General features: G+C 43.7%; 2 protein-coding genes across 5 annotated transcripts in view; one reads left to right on the top strand and one right to left on the bottom strand.

Annotated features, from left to right (window-relative positions):
* The window catches only part of RNF123 (ring finger protein 123), a 48,395-nt gene extending 42,863 nt beyond the window's left edge, over positions 1-5,532 (bottom strand). The window contains exons 1-3 of the mRNA XM_013130800.3: positions 5,469-5,532; positions 2,728-2,921; positions 1,885-1,969 (exon numbers count right to left, since the gene is read on the bottom strand). Coding sequence (XP_012986254.2) covers positions 1,885-1,969; positions 2,728-2,809 — 167 coding nt within the window. The 5' untranslated portion in view covers positions 2,810-2,921; positions 5,469-5,532. The remainder of the gene's footprint in view (positions 1-1,884; positions 1,970-2,727; positions 2,922-5,468) is intronic.
* A 5,468-nt stretch (positions 5,533-11,000) lies between these two features.
* Positions 11,001-19,040, top strand: part of CENPP (centromere protein P) — a 137,174-nt gene continuing 129,134 nt past the window's right edge. For 2 of the 4 annotated variants that reach the window (XM_031042343.2, XM_034065929.1), the window contains exons 1-5: positions 11,001-11,145; positions 12,577-12,749; positions 13,584-13,741; positions 14,088-14,176; positions 17,358-17,446. In XM_031042343.2, coding sequence (XP_030898203.2) covers positions 12,613-12,749; positions 13,584-13,741; positions 14,088-14,176; positions 17,358-17,446 — 473 coding nt within the window. In that variant the 5' untranslated portion in view covers positions 11,001-11,145; positions 12,577-12,612. The remainder of the gene's footprint in view (positions 11,146-12,576; positions 12,750-13,583; positions 13,742-14,087; positions 14,177-17,357; positions 17,447-19,040) is intronic. The other 2 variants (XM_034065930.1, XM_034065931.1) reach the window with 2 other exon arrangements.

The raw sequence follows: 19,040 nt of genomic DNA on the forward strand, positions 1-19,040 counted from the left end.
TAAGTGAACCAAGGATTCACTATAGCGGGAACAAGCAAAGTAGCCAACAAAGATTCTTAGAGTCTTCAGTTTGCTCAGGAGTATTTTGTGGCAGTAAGAACGCATGCTTTGGCAACAGCCAGAATGATTTTGTTTGCATACTGAGAATTCTCTCATGCACCCTCTCTGGGCCACTACTTTACTTTCTTATACTGCCCTCCTCTAGTTCTCTCTCTTCAAGGCTAGTTCACTTAGCTGTTCCTTGTAAAAGAGCCATCCTAGACACCTGACTTGCTCTCACCCTTCCTCAAAACCCCTGCAGCATTAAAATACCCTTTTGGATCCGGCAAGACCAAAATAATATGGTACTTGAGATGAGGGTAAACCATAAATTTATTCACGATGATTCTCCTTATCCCTTTCCTAACAATTCCTGAGTTCCTACTTTCTTTTTCTGACAGTATGTCATCCCAATCTCATTCCACTGCAGTAAAGATCAGCCCACGGCCCACAATTTTATTCACAGTGTTGAGGTTGTTCCCCTTTCAATACATCACTTTGCACTTCCATCTGTGGAACAATGTCCCGCTTCTGCAGGACTAAAGCTTTTCCTAAGACTGTGGTGAGAGACCTTTTGAAAGCCTGATGGATGTGAAGATGCACAGAAGTGGAATCAAAAAATCAGTTTGGGTTGCCATGAGAGAGGATGCCTTCAGTGGAGCAGCTTCATCAGAAGCTAGCATGGAGCAGGAGTTCTGGAAGGAGAAGAGACACCCAGAGGGATGTCTGCAGTGAGCTCCTCTGTGAGAAATTTAGGCCTCTGAAGACAAAATGTCATACAATAAAATTTCTCTCATATGGCAAATGTTATTTCAAGACCTATTTGACTGCTACTGGCCTTTCTACCAAATAGCCAAGCCTAGGCAATAGGCTGGAAGGAAGAAAGGAAGGAAAAAAGAAAGAGAGAGACCAATCCAACAAACTATCAGTTCTCAGCTTTCAAGGCATTAATCACCAGGGAAAGAAATTCAAAATATTGAAAACCAAAACACTCAGGCAGATGGAATATTCCAAGGTATGCTGGCAGGAGAGCTCGTGGCAATCCCGTGCCATAAGCCTCGCTCTCCAAGAGTGGAGAAGGCCAACAGCTATTTTTAGCAGCTCTGAGCTCACATTTGAGCTGGCAGTGCTAAGTATAGCCCCTGGAATGTGAGCCCAGCCACTGTGCTGCACAGCCAACCAGCAGGAACAACAGGCCTACCTTGCTCTGCCACAGTCACACCTGCCCTGAACCTGTCTGACTTGCCTCAGGCAAAGCAGCTAAATGCAAGGGAATTTTTTTTCATCCAAAGCTACAAGTTTCTGGCCCATAAGGTGAAGGGGAACTGAAAACAAATAAAAGAAAACAGACACTAAACAGGAATTTTGTGATCCTTTTCCTTTGCTGACTCCTAATAATAAAAGTATCAACAGTTCCACAGCCTGAGAAATGCATGGTATTCCATATATCAGTAATAGCCTTGACTTTAGTTTACAGGGCACTGACAACCCATTTTTCATTCCTGTACCTAGAGCCTGGGCATTTTGTACTTCCTTACAAGTAAAGGGGAAACAGAAATAATCAGGTGAATGCCTACCTGCCCGTTTATCTCAGTAAAATTCCTAGTGATTTTGTGTACAGTTTGTTTTTTTTCATGCAAAAACAAATCTGAAGAATCCTTCCTAGTAAGCCCTGCAATCTGAAAAAGCTGAGACCCAAGAATCATTTCTATACCTTGGAGCTGCTGTGCTTATAACAAACATCACTGTGTGGCACTAAAATACCTTTCCTTCCACCACAGTCCTGTATATAGCTGGGCACTGATACAGCATCACTTGCTATCTAGTGTGTGAGAAGTCCAATACCTGTAAGCAGCTGCAGGCTGGTTCCCGTCAGCACTGGTAAAGACACAATGCAGGTAATCATTCAGCAGCCTACTGTTCACGATCCCTTGTGAAAAACAGGAAGGAAATGAGCTTAGGAGGTAAACTCAAACATTAGTTTCACTTATAAGCAAGAAACTGGTAACTGTGGGAAAATCATATTCAAGTTTGCAGATAACACAGTGGAAAACAGCTTCAAGAAGTCAGTTCTCATCTCACTGTCTTCACCAGCAGCCCCAGAGTCAGCATTTATGGGGTGCACCTCCTCAACAACGGCTCTTTCCAATTTGAGCTGCTCTACAATAGCAAATGAGAGGCTGTAAGTTGGTCCCCACAGGTGGAACTACATCCTCAGGAATCCCACTGGTGCAACAGTGCCCTCAAATTCGTGGTCTCCTTTGACAGATTTGTGGTCTCATAAGCACAATTCTGATGGACTGGCGAGTCCAAGAGAAAACAGACTGCCTAGCAGGTACCAAAAATTCCCAGAAAAGGATTAATCTGAGAACTTGACAAGCTGTTCATCTTGGAAGGGGAACTCCCAAAATCAGACAGACGAAGGCAGGCAACAACACTTTCTCCAGCCTCATGAGGCAGGGCTGTGTGCCAAAGAAACAGCACCGTCACAGGACTTTCTGAAGTCCTTCTTTCTACAGGAATGTCCCTCCCAAAATCTCAGTTCACGAACTTATTCAGTTTCAGCTTCACCACACCTCACATCAGCAAGGTAACTGCAACTGGAAGGCAGCTGATCTCAAGTGAGGCAAGGGCTGCTCACTGGGTCCACAGCGGTCCTACTTTTACCTGGCACTTACAGGCCCATACCTGTGACCTTGGACTTCTCTGGCTCAGTGCTCAGCCTGTAGTTCTTCCTTGAGAAAGCAGTCCCAGCACCTTTCGACGTCATTCTACACAGGCACCACTCCCAGAGCGGACGTAAGACAGACAGACGCCTAGAACAGAGCTGGCTGGGGAGGATGCTGCCTTTACTCTTCTTCCTTTCTTGGATGTTGATGTACCTGGATTTAACAGCAGGGGTAAGCCAAAATATAGCCAAAGTCCTTGCACTGACATCATCATACAGGAGACCAAAGCCAACTAACTGCCAACTCTGCCCTCAGCCCCACCCATCCAACAACCCAAAGTCTTCCCAAAGCAGAACAAGGTATGAAGCCACACTCCAGACAACAACACAGACCCGACTTCAACCAAGGGCACAGGCAGAACCAGGCCAGAAATAGGCAGCTTTTGCACCAAGGTTGAGCCAGAAGTACTGAGCCAGCACAGGGCCGCAGCTACCACCACTGCCAAACACCACAACTGGCCACCACATCACACTGCTACTCATGTCTTGATGGGACAGCTCTGTCTTCCTCTCCCACTCTCTATTAAGAGAGACACATGCACCTGGTTAATCTTCTGTTTAACAGATAGATTATTCTGCTACCCAAAACAGGGAGAGAGGGAGAAGGAATGAGACAAATGCAGATCATAGAATCACAGAATCACAGACTGGTTTGTGTTAGAAAACACCTTAAAGCTCATCCAGTTCCAACCTCGTGCCACAAAGAGGGACACCTGACACTAAATCAGGCTGCTCCAAGCCCTGTTAAACCTGGCCTTGAGCACTGCCAGGGATGGGGCATGTACCGCTGCTCTTGGCAATCTGACCCAGTGCTTCACCACCCTCACAGTATAGAACTTCTTCCTCATACCTAAGTTGATATGAGCTGGATGAACTAGACTACAAAACCATGCAATTGACTACAAAACCAAAGGCCCAGATGATGCTTTTATACAGACAAAAAGCAGACACTGGCAAAAATACACAGAAGGGTTTACAGCTGAAAACCTACCATAACACTAAAGATTCATGACCCTTCCTGGTACCACAGGCATGCAAAGAAAGCTATCAGAGCTTATCTGACATCATGCGTCAGGACAGAAGAATAAATTCAAGGTGCTAGTTCAGTCCAGCTTCAAAAGGTTACGTTACACCTCTCTCCTGTTCCTGACTGCCCCAGCAGCTGAACATCACGGGAAGTCTCTCAATCACTAGACAGCTGCTGACAAAACGCTTTGTGGCACGCAGACCAACAGGAAGATGCAAGAGGAGCAAAGGCTGCCACAATTAAAGGTTTGCTGGCAATCTCAAACATAGCTGAAGTTAAGGTGAACCCAAGAAAAGTTAGTGAACTCATCAAGTGACAAAAGTGCCTCGGCAGCTCCACTGGCAGAAGATCGCTTGAGTTTCAGCTAGACCCAGGAAAGGAATTACCACAGCCCCTTTCCTCAGGGCCACCACAGCATCCAACAGTGCAGCAGCACTGCCCAGCGTCCCTCCTGTGCCGCTGTCAAGGCTATACAGGAGCAAAGCAAATACCAGACTGGATCAATGGTCCTGACTGATGGGCATCAGAGAGTCAAAATAAGAGAACAATTAAACTATAAACAGAAACACATCATTTAATACTAAAGCAGAGTAGACAGTACGTGTGCTATCCTATAAGTACTTTAAATGTGACAGATGTGATTTCACCTCTGTCAGGATAAGTTAAAAACACATGAGGTGTAGCAATGAGTGCTATCAGCTCTTCCCAAGAGCAGCCAGTCCCATACCCACACTGTTCACACAGCCTGAATGCCAGGCAGAGAGCAAATCATGGCCACACTGGCACCGTATGAGGTGCATTCCTGGCACTGCTGTACTTCCAGGGTTTGGGTTTCTTTTGGCTGGTGCAGAAGTTGGTTTCAACAGGTCAGAGAAAGGGCAGACTGGGGGAACACACATTAGAGCCATGTACAATTCACAAAACCAGCCCCAGCAGCTCCAGCAAAGACACCCAGCTCTGAACCTGGCAGTGGGTTCAACTCCCTTCTCTGGGCAACAAACAGCAGTTTCCAGCAGGAGGACACAACAGACAACACAGGCGAAGCCAGACCTTAAGCTGAGCTGACTGGAGGCAGGTGAGGAGGCTGAGAAACTGGGCCAGAAAACACGGCTTTGTCCGACAAGTGGTGACTGCGGCCTCCCACTCTCACAGAGCAGAGGGGAGAAGCCATCCTGGACCCAGCTCGGAAACCTGCTCCATGTAAACTGCAAGCTCTGTGGCATCGCCAGCCTGGCAGCACCCCCGAACCACAAATACCGGGCAGTAGTGGCCAAAGCCAGGAACCGATTCTAAACCCAGGCACATCCCACAGACGGCAGCAGCCCTGAAGCCTGCAGCAAGCCCAGCAACACCCTCAAACCCAGAGACACCCCTACACCTGGCAACCGGCAGCCACAGCCACCCGTCAGACCCGGCAGCACTCCCCATGCCCACAAACACACACTCACAACCCGGGGGAGTCCCTACACCTGCCGACAACCTCCGAGGACAGAAATGATATCCCCCCCCAAATCGGACGACACCCCCCGAGATCGGCCATTGCCCGAGACACGCGGCTGCAAGAGCAGCCCCCGGCCGGGCCCAGCGGGGACCCGCGATGCCGGGGACAGGTACAGGCACAGGGGGGATAGGAACGGGCAGGAAAGGGGTAGGGCCGCTGACCGCCCCACTCACCACCAGCCCCGTCGCGGCAGCCCCGCCGCAACGCGGCTCTACGGCAAGCCGCGAGGGCCGTGCCGTGCGGCCGGGAGGGAGGGCGGGCGGAGCACGCGTTGCCAGGAGACAGGAGGCCGCGCTGGGCGGGCCGCGGTGTGAAGGTGCTGAGGGCTCAAGGGCAGAGCCCGGTAACGGGAACGGTGCGGACCGGCAGCAGAAAACTGAGCCGAGGGCCGAAGCCCACGGCCAAGGCGCTGGGCAGCCTGCCAAGGGCAACCAGCGAAGAGGGAGGTCTGGGTAAGCGGCTGCCGATACCCGGGCAGAGGACAACGCTCTGGGCCCAGCCCCTGATGCTGCTACTTGAGGAAGGGAGAGGAGGAGGAGAGGGAGGAGGAAGCCAACCAAGGAGCCGGGAATCTCCCAGTCCAGAGATGAAGGGCCACCTTTATTGTGCCACTGGAGAAGGATCAGATTGGTTGCTCAGAGATGAAACACGGTTATTCCCACAGAGTTGTCCAGGCCACATGCTGGGAGTTTGGGCCTGATGTTGCAAGTGGGAGTTGTCCTGCACCCACATGGGCCTAGTAGGGATGCAGCTGCTGCCACTTTCCAGTGCTGCAGAGCCAGAGGATGCCACCGATGGCCACTGCCTGCTGGGGCTGCTGGTCTCAGGTACTGGTCAGCACTGGGACAGCCCCTCACTGCCTGGCTGTGGGTGCTCCTTTAACCACGTAGTGCTGGCAGTTGGCTTCTCTCTTGCTGTCTTCTGGGCAGTGTGTAGGCAGTTTGGTGTGACAGTTCAACTGGGAGCACACTGGGGAGCCGTGACATGGTCCGATTGTTGCAGTGCCAGTGTCTGGTGCCAGGAAACTGTGGCATGGCTATAATGCCTCCTGGCTGTCAGTGTTGGAGCTGCTTCTTCCTGATGACTCCTGACTGTCACTGCTGCAGCAGCTGCTAGCACATCCTGGGGAGAGCTGGGATAGCCCCAACACAGCCAGTCTGTGTTTGCACCTCTTTGCCCTAGGTGCTGGCCTGCGGCTCCTCTCATGGCATCTTTTACGGCATGTGTTGGGAGTTTGGGGCCGATGTTGCAAGCAGGAGTGGTCTCACACCCACACAGGCCCGGTGGATCTTGAGGTGCTGCCACCTCTTTGACATGCTCTGGAGCCACAGGATGATGCTGATGAGCGCTGTCTTGTGCTGTGGCTCTGGTTCACACATACTGTGACAACTGGGCAGCCCTGGCACTGTCTGGCTGCTGGGACTTCTCTCAGCTCAAGCTGCTGCTGTGCAGCTGCTCTGGGAATGTCTTCTGGGCTGTGCATAGGGAGCTTGGGCCCAGCGCTTCAAGCGGGAACAGCCTCGCACCGGCCCACTGGGTCTGTTGCTCCTGCTTCTTTGCAGTGGTGCAGAGCCACAGGATACCACCCATGGCTGCTGCCTGGTGGTGCTGTGCCTGCGGGTCTCATGGGGGGGGGAGCACTGGGACAGCGTGGCACCGCCTGGCTGCGGGTATTTGTGCCAGCACATGTTGCTGGTGGTCAGCTTCTCTCCTGCTGCCCTCTGGGCCATGTGTAGGGAGTCTGGGTCTGATGGTTGCATCGGGCTTGGTTTCGCCATTGGTCATTCTGCTTTCAACAGGGTTCAGGCAGATGAGGCAGGCGGTGTTCTCTGGAGCCACCTTCTCCCACTACTATGGGCTGTGCTCCTGGCAGAAGGATCTGGGGGAAGAGGGAATAGGGGGATATGTGAGATAAGAAGTGCTGGGTCTTTAACTGGTGATGGGGAGTAGGGGAGAGGGGTACCTGAACGGTGGGAGATAGTGACGCATCCACCCTGCACGGCCCAGGGGAGATGAAACCTGTGGTTGCAGCCTGTCTCCCCTCTCACCACACACAAAGCAGTCCTGGAAAGAGCAGAGCAGCCCCCATCAGTGGCAGCCTCAAGGCCTTCACAGCCAGACCCGTATCTCGGGGCAGGGCGCAGCATGTGCACCCTGCTCGGTAACAGGCCACAGATCTGCCTGGCAGAGTGGGCTCCTGTGCTGGAGTCTCTGTGGAACTGCTGGGAACAAGACTTTAGTCCCAGAGGAAGGGCTGGGATTCTGTTCTTGTGTAGAACTCGCATCTTGTGGTCTATGAACTAAGAATGGTAACGATACAGACAGGATCCCAATTATTTTGCACTTTTCTCAATATAAAAAAAAAAAATCACACCCTCCCCCTTCAATTTCACTCTGTGCTTAGCAAATAACTTTGAAAGTTTGCAGGAAGTATAATCTTTGTTGCCCAAATGCTCCTGACAACCCTGCCATCAAAAATGTATATGCTGTATAAAAAAAAGACAGGCACTTTCTCTACATGCTTTTAAGGGGGACACAAAGACATTTGCGACACAAAGGAGTAATTTAACATCACAAAAGAGTCTGATCAAGTCTATTTCCAGGTGTTACATTCCACATACAGAATATGTCAACATATAAGGTATTTCTTTAGACTGCTTTCCACTTCATAAAGGTTTCTTTACATAAAGGGTAGAGATTTGACACAAATACATGTGTAAAAAGCCTGTGCCCAATTCTGCCTTTTGTTCTTGACTTCACTTCTTATGCACTTTGAAAATCACAGTTAAGGACTACTGAAAACCAGAGGGAAAAGTGATGTACTTGGAACTTCAGGATGCAGCCTGTCAAGGGCTCTCAAACAGTCGCTCTCTAACCACTTTCCTATTCCTAACAGCAGCATTCCCTACATAAAAGGGCTGATTTCCAATCCTTCTCCTCAGGAACAGGCATCTTCATATTGCTGCTACATATTACACAGGTGATTTTATAACCCTGCAACTAGTTTTGTAACCCCACGACGTTATGATCTGTAATACTGCTGCGACAGGAGCATGCTTTACATAAACTTTCCTCCTGGGCTTCCTCTCATATCAAGTCACAACGTTTTTATGGACGTCAAGTGTCTGAAGCACATTTCCTATAACTTTTCCTACAAGGGTTAGAACAAACTCATTAAGTCACTCAGTCACAAGGAACCTTTTTAAGGCAATTATACCTGCTTATTGAAAGCTCCTGTACAGTAACTTCAATAAAATCACAGTTTAAAGAAAACAGAAGGATACAGGGTCTACTTTGACCACATCCTGATCTGACAACATTAAATGCATTTTATCAATGCAACCTGGCTCAAAAACATAAATTACATAAAAAGAAATAAGTAAAACCACATACGCTTTCTGCATCCAAAATGCTGACACTGATCTAAGTGAAAATTTTCAGAGTTCCCTGAGCAAAGAGAAACAGTTAATTTCTTTGTATTTTCAGTTTCCCTGAAAACTAAGCCATCTCCTAAGAATAAAGTGTGCCATAAGGAAAAACAAAAACATAACAAAAAACACACACAAGAAAAAACCCAAAACCTCCCCAAAACCATGCAAACAACACAAAAAAAAATGTTTCACACAACAAACTGAAAACCAATTCCCTTTTAAAAGAATGGTTCCAGGTACTTTTAAAAAATGACGCAAAGCTGTTACACTGATCATCCTGTCTGGTAATAATCTCTATATCCAAAACACACTCAAATTTGCCAAATCTTTCCTGCAGTTCAGCCTTAGGCACCGCATGGCCACGCTCTCCAACATACAAGCATGTGAAATACAAGCTCACTCCTCTAAATGAGATATCAAGGTGAGGGACAAAGCCAATAAAGCAAAAGCAACAGTGCTGGGCACATGACTGTACCCAGAGGTGCGACTGATTAGTATTTGTTACAGGCTAATATACTTTCGCTATTGCATTAGTCCGTACATATTCATAATTCCTGAGTGTAGGTGGGGAATATTATAACTAGCTCCAGGAACTTATTATCCTAAGTCTCTTCCTCTTGGCATCTGTGCACTGCTCCCCGGTGATTGTGGGCAGGGGTCTTGAGGATGAAGTAAGCAGACTTCCTCTCATGAGTAGGGGTCTTCAAGATGAAGTAAGCAGTCTTCCTCACAGTGTACTTTTCACCTTTGTCACAGTTGAATGCCCCAGTAATCACACAACTAGCTGAAACCAGCCATGTCTGTAATTCTTCTGATAACTAACAAAGATTTAAAACAGTGTGACCTTCCTGCAAAATTTATTGCAGGATGGGCAGACAAGGAGTATCCCAAGCTAGCAGATGTTTGGGAGGCTCTGTCTCTAAACTAACTGATAAGTAGAAGGATGGTGTGAAATAACTCATTCATGTTTAGTGGGGTCACTAAATCCTGTTATCTCACTGCAGATTTACAACACAAACATTGTTCTTTAAAGCTAAAGATACTTTAGAAGACTAGTGTGAAACAATTAACTCATGTTTAGTGGGGCTACTAAATTCCAGACTTAGAACATAAACATTGTTCTCTTTCTCCAACCTAAGTTAAGCTAAAAAGTACTTTAACCCCACGTTTTCCAGGTACTAGCTTTTCTTATATCAAGTCCCACCCCCTCTTTCTTTTACCTTTACAGATTCTTTTACCATGTGACTCCGTTTTGCTCAAGAGTTCTGGCCCTTTTTAACTAGTTATCTAATCTTGTGTCTTTAGCGAGCTTTGTTTCTGTTACTGTAAACTCGTACAGTTATATCCAGATAACCACACCTATGATTTGTGAAAGCCAGTACCTTTATGTGTTTATCACAAGCAGAAGCACACCAACACCCAGTGTACAAGACTTTCACAGCCTGCACCACTCTGCACACAGGCCAGAGTTTAGTGAAGATCTCTAAAACAGCAGATCTTGTATTTCTAGTGTGTGTGCTGGGCACCACGTGCCAGCGGGCCAGGAGCACAGCACCAATGTAATGCTCCCCACTGACCTAAGAAGCAGTAGAGGAACACAGAGCAACCCTGTGTCACGTGCAGCAGTTACACCATCTCCTGGTTGAGAATGCAGCTGCCAGCCTGCAGGAGTCCCTGAGCAGCACCGAAAAACTCCTAAGTCCATTCAATTTATCTTCCTCCTTGCATCCCTTCCTGTCGTCCCGGAGTAAAAAACGTCCGCCCGCTGCAGCCGCCGGGTCATGCTCATCTGCTCGTTGCCGACCGGAGCAGTGTGGAGAGAACACGAGGGTTGGGTCTGGGGACGGTGGGACGTACCAGCGGAAAGAACTAAGAGGAAAGAAGGGGGAGTTTCCACAAGACACTAATAAGAAACGGCCAACAGAGAATAAGAAACTGCCTGAAAAAACAGCGCTTATGGCACCATTTTGAACAGCCAACTCTGGATCTGGCGTTGCAGTGCCTGTGTTTCCGGGGAGGGGGACGAAGGAGCGGCCGGTGCCCCCCGCCTGGGCAGCCATAGTGGTACCGGCCAGGACGCGGCGGGCGGTTGGGCAGTTCGAAGCGTGTGTTGCGCGCGGATCTGGTGCGGTTTGAGCGCAGCTCTCCGCTTGTCTGCCGGGGTCCGTGCGGTGGTGCCGGGGTCCGTGCGGTGGTGCCGGGGTCCGTGCGGTGGTGCCGGGGTCCGTGCGGTGGTGCCGGGGTCCGTGCGGGGGTGCCGGGGTCTGTGTGGTGGTGCCGGGGCAGCCGCGAGCCCTGGAGCCGCTTCTCGCCATTGCCCTGTGAGGTGTGAGGGGCAGCGCTGACAAACCGGTGAATCCTGCGTCAAGCTTTCGTTGTGGCGGCGTAGAAATAAATGCTTAGCGGTGTACACGGGCAGGTACGTGGAAATGTGACATGTTTACCGGTAACGTACCGGTATGTATGTGTGTGTGTTTCATTTGAGGAGGAATTTGCCATGTAAGAAAAGCAGCCTTTTGTCTTGCATGTAGTAGACAACAGAAACTTTGAGACATCCAGAACAAGTGGTGGCTCAACCTAGCAGAAAAGACTCAATTATGTGCAGATTTGGGTAACCACAGAGGATTCTATGAGGCTCTGAAAGCAGTGTACGGATCCACATACCAGGTTCAAAGCCCCTTACATAGTGCAGATGGCCAAACGCTTCTTACAGATAAAATCTCCATCCTGAATCATTGGTCTGAACATTTTCAAACACTCTTCAGTGCTAACTGTGTACTCCAAGGCAAAGGAATCCAGCACATTTTACAACATCTGGTGAAAAACAAATTGGGTATAGCCCCTACCATGGGACAGACTCTTAAGGCTATGCAGCAGGTGAAAATTGGCAAGACAGTTGGGGTGCATGGAATCCCACCTGAAATCTGGAAGCACGGAGGCCAAGCACTTCCTGCTAAATTTCATGAGCTAGTTGTGCGCTGTAGGTAAATTACCATCAGATTTTCGTGATGCAATCATCATCACTCTGTATAAGAAAAAAGGTGTAGAGTCAGACTGCTCAAGGTACCAAGAGTCTTTGACAATTGTAGATTCCTGATTTAACTTCTGTATTTAGAAGCTATCCAGTGATCTGTGACTTCGAATTGGCTTACTAATTACATTTGGACTCAACAAATTCTTTGGGAAACGAATGCAGCAAAACTACAGTTTAATCACAATTGCTATCTATATTGGAGGAAACTTTTGTTTCTTTTAGATGAAGTCAGAAATATGTTAATTGTCACATTCTTGCTGCTATTTAGTAGCTGCCTGTATCTACTGGAGGTGGAATCTTTCCTGTTTGTGATGCTTTTAGAGTGAGCTACCGTTTCTTAAGGAACTTTTTTTTGCATTCAGAATTATGGAACAAGTGGCTTTTTTGGTCTTGTATTGTGTCTTTCTAAGTGGGCTTTCTAGGGTTTAAGTAGGAGCTACACTGATTGCAGTGTGCTGTAGTGTTAAGAGCAGTTTTACTGCAAGCCTAATTATGTTTTCACGTTTGTGGCAGAATTCCTGTAAATTTGGTTGCTGAAGATCAAGGTTTATATGTTTGTGTTATCTTCTATTGTAGGCAGCAGTGTTCTGACACTTTAGAATTCTTTATGAGGGTATAAATTATTGTACTTGTTGAAGCTACCTTGGATATTTAAAAACTGTATTTAACAATTCCTCAGTTCTCTAAATTCATAAAATAATAGAGTTGACTCAAGTGGGGGGGGGGGGGAGAAACAACTGTCTAATGTTATATTTGAGTTTCTTAATTCATTGGACAAAAACTTATTTTGAATATGGATTATTTCTTTTCTTCTAGGAAATTTATTTTATCTGGTAACATTGATTCTGAAAAATGGACAGCGACATTTGTCAAGTTTACGAAGATGAAATCCAGTCACTGAAAGAGGAAATTAAACTATTGTCTAAAAAGTATGAAGATAGCCAACAGGAATCCACCTATTTTTCTGATAAGGAGATACTAATGTCAGTGTAAGTTTTTTTTTCACATGTTGGATTAATAATGTTTCTTTGTCAAAATTGTTTAGGATAAGCTTTTGCTTCTCTTAGGACTTTCCTTCTGTTATTTTTATAGTGCTGATCTTGTTTAGATCATGGTCTACATATAGTAAAAGATCACAAATAATAAATAGTTGATCTCTCTTTACTGTCTTCTGTTGGTAGTTTGTGGGAGTTTAGGGTTTTGTTTGTTTCCCGAAAGTTAATTTTAGTGGTCAGATCATGACATCAGGTACATTGCTGTGCAGGCTTTGCAAAGTTGTTGTCTGCAAAGGCCACGTTTTCCATTATGCACTGTGAAACACCTCAGTGCCAATTTAATTGAAAAAAAAGGATGGGAAGATGGGGATTGGAACTGGGGAGATGGACAGGTGTGACTAAACATGTCCTAAGAAAATGCCGTGTTTGGGCTTTTTATTTCCATTATTTAACTGATACTCTACAGTAAATGTACACTCCTCATCTAAAATAAGTAATTTAGACAGTAAAGACATTACAGCTCATTTTTGTTGTACATTTCTTAAAATAGATATTTGTATCTCAAGATTATAATAAAGGCTGTGTCCGCATGATAGGACACATAAGTATTTATGAAAGTTAAAATAGTTTACTGTTCCTAGTAATGTGATCCATCTGAAATGTGGCTTACTGAAAACTGATCTTGGTCAAAAAACAATCAGATCATGTTAGAAGTGCTTTTTTTAAATGGTATTGTACTGATGTGACAAAACATTTTCTTATGTCTTTGTCTTTTGCCCTTTTGATTATTTTCTTCTTTTTTCTTTTTTTTTTTTTCCCCAATTCTAGAAAATCATTACAAAGAGAACTTCAGGGAGAATCTGAGGGACATGAATCTGCAGCAGACCTGCAAGCTCAACTTGAAAGTCTAGAAACAGATCTCTCATTTTTAATGAAACTTACTGGTATTCAGTTCACAGGTCTTTCCAAGAAAACACTGGAAAGAAGTAAGCATTTTTATGCCCTTTCCTGGTGCTATATTGAGCATACTGTTCCTATTCATTATATTTGAAAATGCATGTTGTAATTCTAATTTCAGTGTTAGCAGAAAGACAATTATTTTGAAATACAGTAGAATTTTCTCTATTGACAAGTAGTTTTTGAGTAAATATAGTACTTTCCATAGTGGGAAAGTGAAAGACTGCTGTAAAGTTAGATTTGGTTTCTTTTAACATGTTTAACTTGATTTCTTTATGTGATGGATCAGTTGTTACTCTAAATATGACCAATCGAAGAGATAAAATAGTTGTTGTATTAGAATTCTGATCAAGTATTAACTTCATTTTACAACAGCTGGAAACAAAACGGTGAGGAAGTACAGATTATCAGGGAGTTGCTGTTCCTTGTCTTTTCAATTGGAATTCCAGCTTCTTGAAATGCAGGTAAGGATCAGTGAACACCTAAATCCCCAACAACCACCAAGCAACCAAACAGAACTTCAAATGGACTAGTCTCAATACTTCCTTTTCTATCTGAAAATGGTGTTTTGTTGTTTTTATTGCTTGAGTCCCCTTAACCTAAGCCTCAGTGGGTTGCTTTCACCCTGTAGCATCTGGACCCAACTTTCAAATTCCATGTGCATTCAGGCAAAATAGTTCTGAAGGTCAGGTTCAACATTTAGTTGTGAAATCCTTATCACAGAACCATTTAGGATGGAAAACTTTGGGATCATAGAGTCCAACCATAAACCTAACACTGCCAAGACCAAATCACCCTTCCTTCCCAAAACATACACCCTTCCAGATGCTCTTGCTGTTTAACATTGAAGTAAAGCTCTGAGCAGCACTGGATTTCCACTGACTGCCAAATACCTGCTGTGGCCTTGTCCTGACCCAGTATGGCTTTCATCCCACAGCTATCTCTGATCTCCCCCCAGCACATTCTGTAGTCTGGTATCTTGTAGAGACTGGAAAATTTCAAGTCTTACCTCTCTTGAGGAAACTGAGGAAAAGCTTAAACACTGCAAACTTGAACATTTTTTTCTTTGCTTCAGTTATATTTCTGATTTGCTTGGTTAGTGTCAGTAGCCATTACATCACAGGACTGCACAGAAGTTGCACTAAATGCAGACTTTTTTTGCAGAGAAGCTCTTTCATAATCTATTCTTAGCACAGAATTCAAAATGATGAACAGTGGAAAACAGCTGCTATCCCAATTTGTTATACCCCAATTTTTAATAATATTTTTGACATCAGGAGATTTCCTTCTCCTGAAACTTGGTTTTCAGCTCAGCTTTGAAGGTGTTTTTTTAAATTAAATGTGATTGAACTTGATAGTATTAAAAACTGCCTTGCTGTGTAAAGCTGTCCTTTCTAATCTTAAGAAAAGCCATGTTATGAGTTTTGGAAATTAATATTTAAATAGTCACATATGGATTGCATAAGATGAATGAGGTTATTTTGCAACCCCGTAAGTCCATGAATGACTTGAAACTTGTGATATTATTTTATCATGTTCTTGTATAAAACTGTATTTAGGTTTGAGCATGTAAATAGCTCACATCAATCATGCTACTTGGTTAGATTGATATTTATATCCTACTAGTATGCTTGTGGAATGATGACATCTTTTACTGTCGATCTAGATCAGATGATGTAAATTTACTGGGTGCAAATTCAGAGCTACATTGGTGCTGCTTAAATCTATTGCACCACTTGATGGCAGCACTTGTCTAGGTAATTCCTGGAACTTGTATTTCAGCATTCATAACGTATTCTGGAGTAAGAGGCATATAGAATACCAAGTGTATATATTTAGAACAAAACCCCTTCAGATCAGTAGGTCCTCTGTGGGTGCAGGAGTCTGCCTCCATAGCTCTCAGTAAAGTTGTGACTTCAGGCCAGACTAAGACCTGAAAATTTAACTTTTTCATGCCTCTTCTTGTGCATAAAAATGAAGAAACCTGTTTTCTAAGATACGGCATTAATGGTTGTGTTCAAAACAACCTGTACCGAGATCAGTGTTGGCAAGCTACTGTAAGGCTGCAGGTACTTTCACTTGTCTTAAGAAATAAAAGACATCAGCTTTTTTTTTTTTTTTAAATGCTTGGTAGGTAACAAACACATTGTTAAATGTCATTCACATTAAAAGCCGTATTCCAGGATACAGTTGTACAAAGAATGGTGTGCTGATCAGAGTTCACTCTGATTAGCTTTAAATGGTTGAAATTGTGTCTGTATTACTGTAGAACTGGTCCCTGACTGCCTGACTTGCCAAACAACCAGCTGAGATGTACAGTTTTGGCAGTCAGATTGATGTGTAGTTTATATCCCAAAAAGACTAGTGTTTTGCCAGCTTTGAGTGCAAACTAGGAAGCTCCTATCTGCTCACCGTTGTGCCTTAGGTGAATGTTTACAATGATCAAAATGTGAATGAGGAAAACAGGCTAATGCAAAAGCATTGTTTTATTTATTTTCCTCTCATACACAATTTATTTGAAAATCTGCCAAAATATGTATAAACCTCTTGAGAAAGCAATTGCTCAAGTAAGAGTTGCTTCCTGCTCAAGAGCTTTCCTTTTGAATCTTATCACTTGACCTGCTTATTGGAAAGCTAGTTTCTTCAGAAGGTAGTGTGTTAGCCTGTGGGCTACTAGAAACTTCGCTATAACTCCAGGCATGTGTTGAACTTTTTGCTCTAAATTTTAAATGATTTTTTTCTGATGTTACTTACTCAATACACTAAACTTTGTACTGTTTTGATTTGCTTTTTTCTTTTTTTAGTGATGGCAGTGTTAGCAGCATTCCTGTCCAACCAGTACTAGGGATTGCTAGATGTTTTCATATCCTGCTTGTCTACTTAGTTTGCATTGCCATTCCCATTTGCTTGTGGTGACTGGGTATAAGAAAAATCAAATACAATGTCTCCAGTAGAAAGTGAAGCATTTGCTATAGTCTTCAAGCCATGATTGTAAGCTTTTTCATTCACTATTATCTAACCTGTTACTCTGGTGTCTTCAAGAATGTGTAGAAAAAATAATTAAATTCTTTGTGGCTTAATTTCTACTATATGAATGTGGGTATTTTATTTTATTTTGGTAGGCTGTTAAATATTTAGAAACATTTTATTTTTACTGTCACGCACATATCCCCAAGTAACAGTTATTACTGTAAAAGTCGATGGAATTTAGGGCAAAACTATAGGCTTTAAATAAAAAATAAAAGGGTAGCATTATGGTTTTCAGATGAAACCTTGTATTTGAATTTTCTGGTATATGTGACAGGGATTTTGCTAGAAAATTAGAAGAGTGTTAAAGCAGTGGAAGTGTTAGGAAAGGAAGTAGATGAACATCTTTTATACCAGATATAAAGGAAGACTTTTTTTTATATTTTCTCAATGCTGACAAGTTCAGGTATTATTCCAAAACCTTGTTTCATGAATAATATTCATGCTGTTGAAATGAAAGAAATTTTCCGCACATATAAGCTGTGGTTTAAAAACCACCATTTTAAGGATTGTATTACTTGGTAGTATTTGCATATGTTTTTATTTTATGTACAAGTAGATACCTTTATTTCTCCATGCTAGAGAAATTTCTAACATATTGTGTTGTTCCTTATTTAGAACAAAGGAAATGTGTCTGCTGCTATTACTGATCTCAGTATTACAATGGAGCCTAGGGGTAATTCAGATTTGGACAACTTTGTGTCAAGGTAAGGTGGAAGCTTGTTTTGTTTTTTGTTTGTTTATTTGTTTTTTATGTAAAGTTATTGTATGGGGTATTTGATACTAAAAACAATACTGAGTTGTCATGTAAATTGCTGTCAGCCGATTTCTTTGTTTGGTAATGTTCTGTTAGCCCAACCTTAACTCTTAGTCCTTGTCTGTATCCTTTTGGAGAGAAGATGAAATGGATATGATTTTGAAGGCTGGAAATGACCATTTCAAATGCATATTAAATGGAAAGAATTTTAGGATTATCATGTGTTTTAGCTGTTTGAAATTGTTTGGTTCAGAGAAAGGTAGAAGAAGATAATCTCAGCTATCATATTTTAATTTATGAAATCAGCATGTTAATTGCTTCTCAGATGTGTATGTGAATTGTAGATGTGCAATGTGGATGACTAATGGCTAAAAGTGTATGTCCAGAACCACTTTCTAGTACTTGCCTGTTTCTAATTCTCTGCTCACCATTCAGTTTCATTTCTTTGCATAGGGATTTGTTTTACTGATATTTTAAAAGCATTAAAATATAGTTTAAAACCTTGGAGTAGTGTATTTGTGCAATGGCTTATGAAAATGTGCGTACTAAAACTCAAGCATATGACCGAATGCTGCTTCTTGATTGTTTTCTGGAGGTTGTTACACAGGAGGAATAATGATCAAATTATTTATCTCTAGTATTCTACTTTGAAATCTGCTAGCAGATCTCTCTGAGAATGAATCTTTTATATCTAATTATTATTGGGTTGACTTAATCTTATTCTCTGAGTGATTTCTGTTGTTTTATATTATTTTTAGATTTTGGGAGGGGGAAGGAAGGCGAATGAATGGGTGAAAAGAAAGGTCTGTTCAGTTAGTTCAGGTTTCATTAGTCTGTACTGAAACCTGAGGCTTTGGAATTACCATAGAGATACATTGAAGCTAGTGGTATAACTGAGAATAGTAGTTGACTGCTTTTAAGAAGTAGGGTTTAGAAAAGGAAATTACCCTGTTTTGTTGGGATTTTTTCTTTCATGAGCTTTTTCTGACAGCAGAAGCATCTTGGAACTTAATAGTCATACTGGAAAGGAATGCGTTGAAGTAGTGGCAGACCTTATTTCATCCTGGCTTGAGCACTGCTCCCTTGTCTCTGTCTCTTTGCTACCCTGGCCCTTTTACACATTATGTTGGTATTAATAAGTAAACATAAGTTTTCATGAGGGAGGTAAGATGAATTAAGGCTTTGCTGTCAATAAAACAATCAGCTCTTTCTTTCTCCTTAGCTCTGTTTGCACGTACCATCTGCTGAGCTTGTCTCAGTGGGTTGACCCTGGCTACTTTTCTAAATATCTGACAGCCTTGCCTACCTTCCCCTTCCCCAGCCCCTTCAAGTTCATTTTTTTTCAGTTTGTCTTGTCCTGCAAACAGTGTTTGTGGCTGATCTAAGGCAGTAAATATGTGACCAGAGTGGGATTGATGTTCACAATGTCTGACAGCAGCCCACTGTCAGATTGACTAAATCTGATTGGGTGATCTCCCTTTACGGTTTGTTTTCCCAATCCCCTTGTGAAACTAGTTATATATTTTTTTTAATTCCCAATCCCT

Source organism: Melopsittacus undulatus, chromosome 9 (genome assembly GCF_012275295.1).
Source record: "Melopsittacus undulatus isolate bMelUnd1 chromosome 9, bMelUnd1.mat.Z, whole genome shotgun sequence".
NCBI lineage: Eukaryota > Metazoa > Chordata > Aves > Psittaciformes > Psittaculidae > Melopsittacus > Melopsittacus undulatus.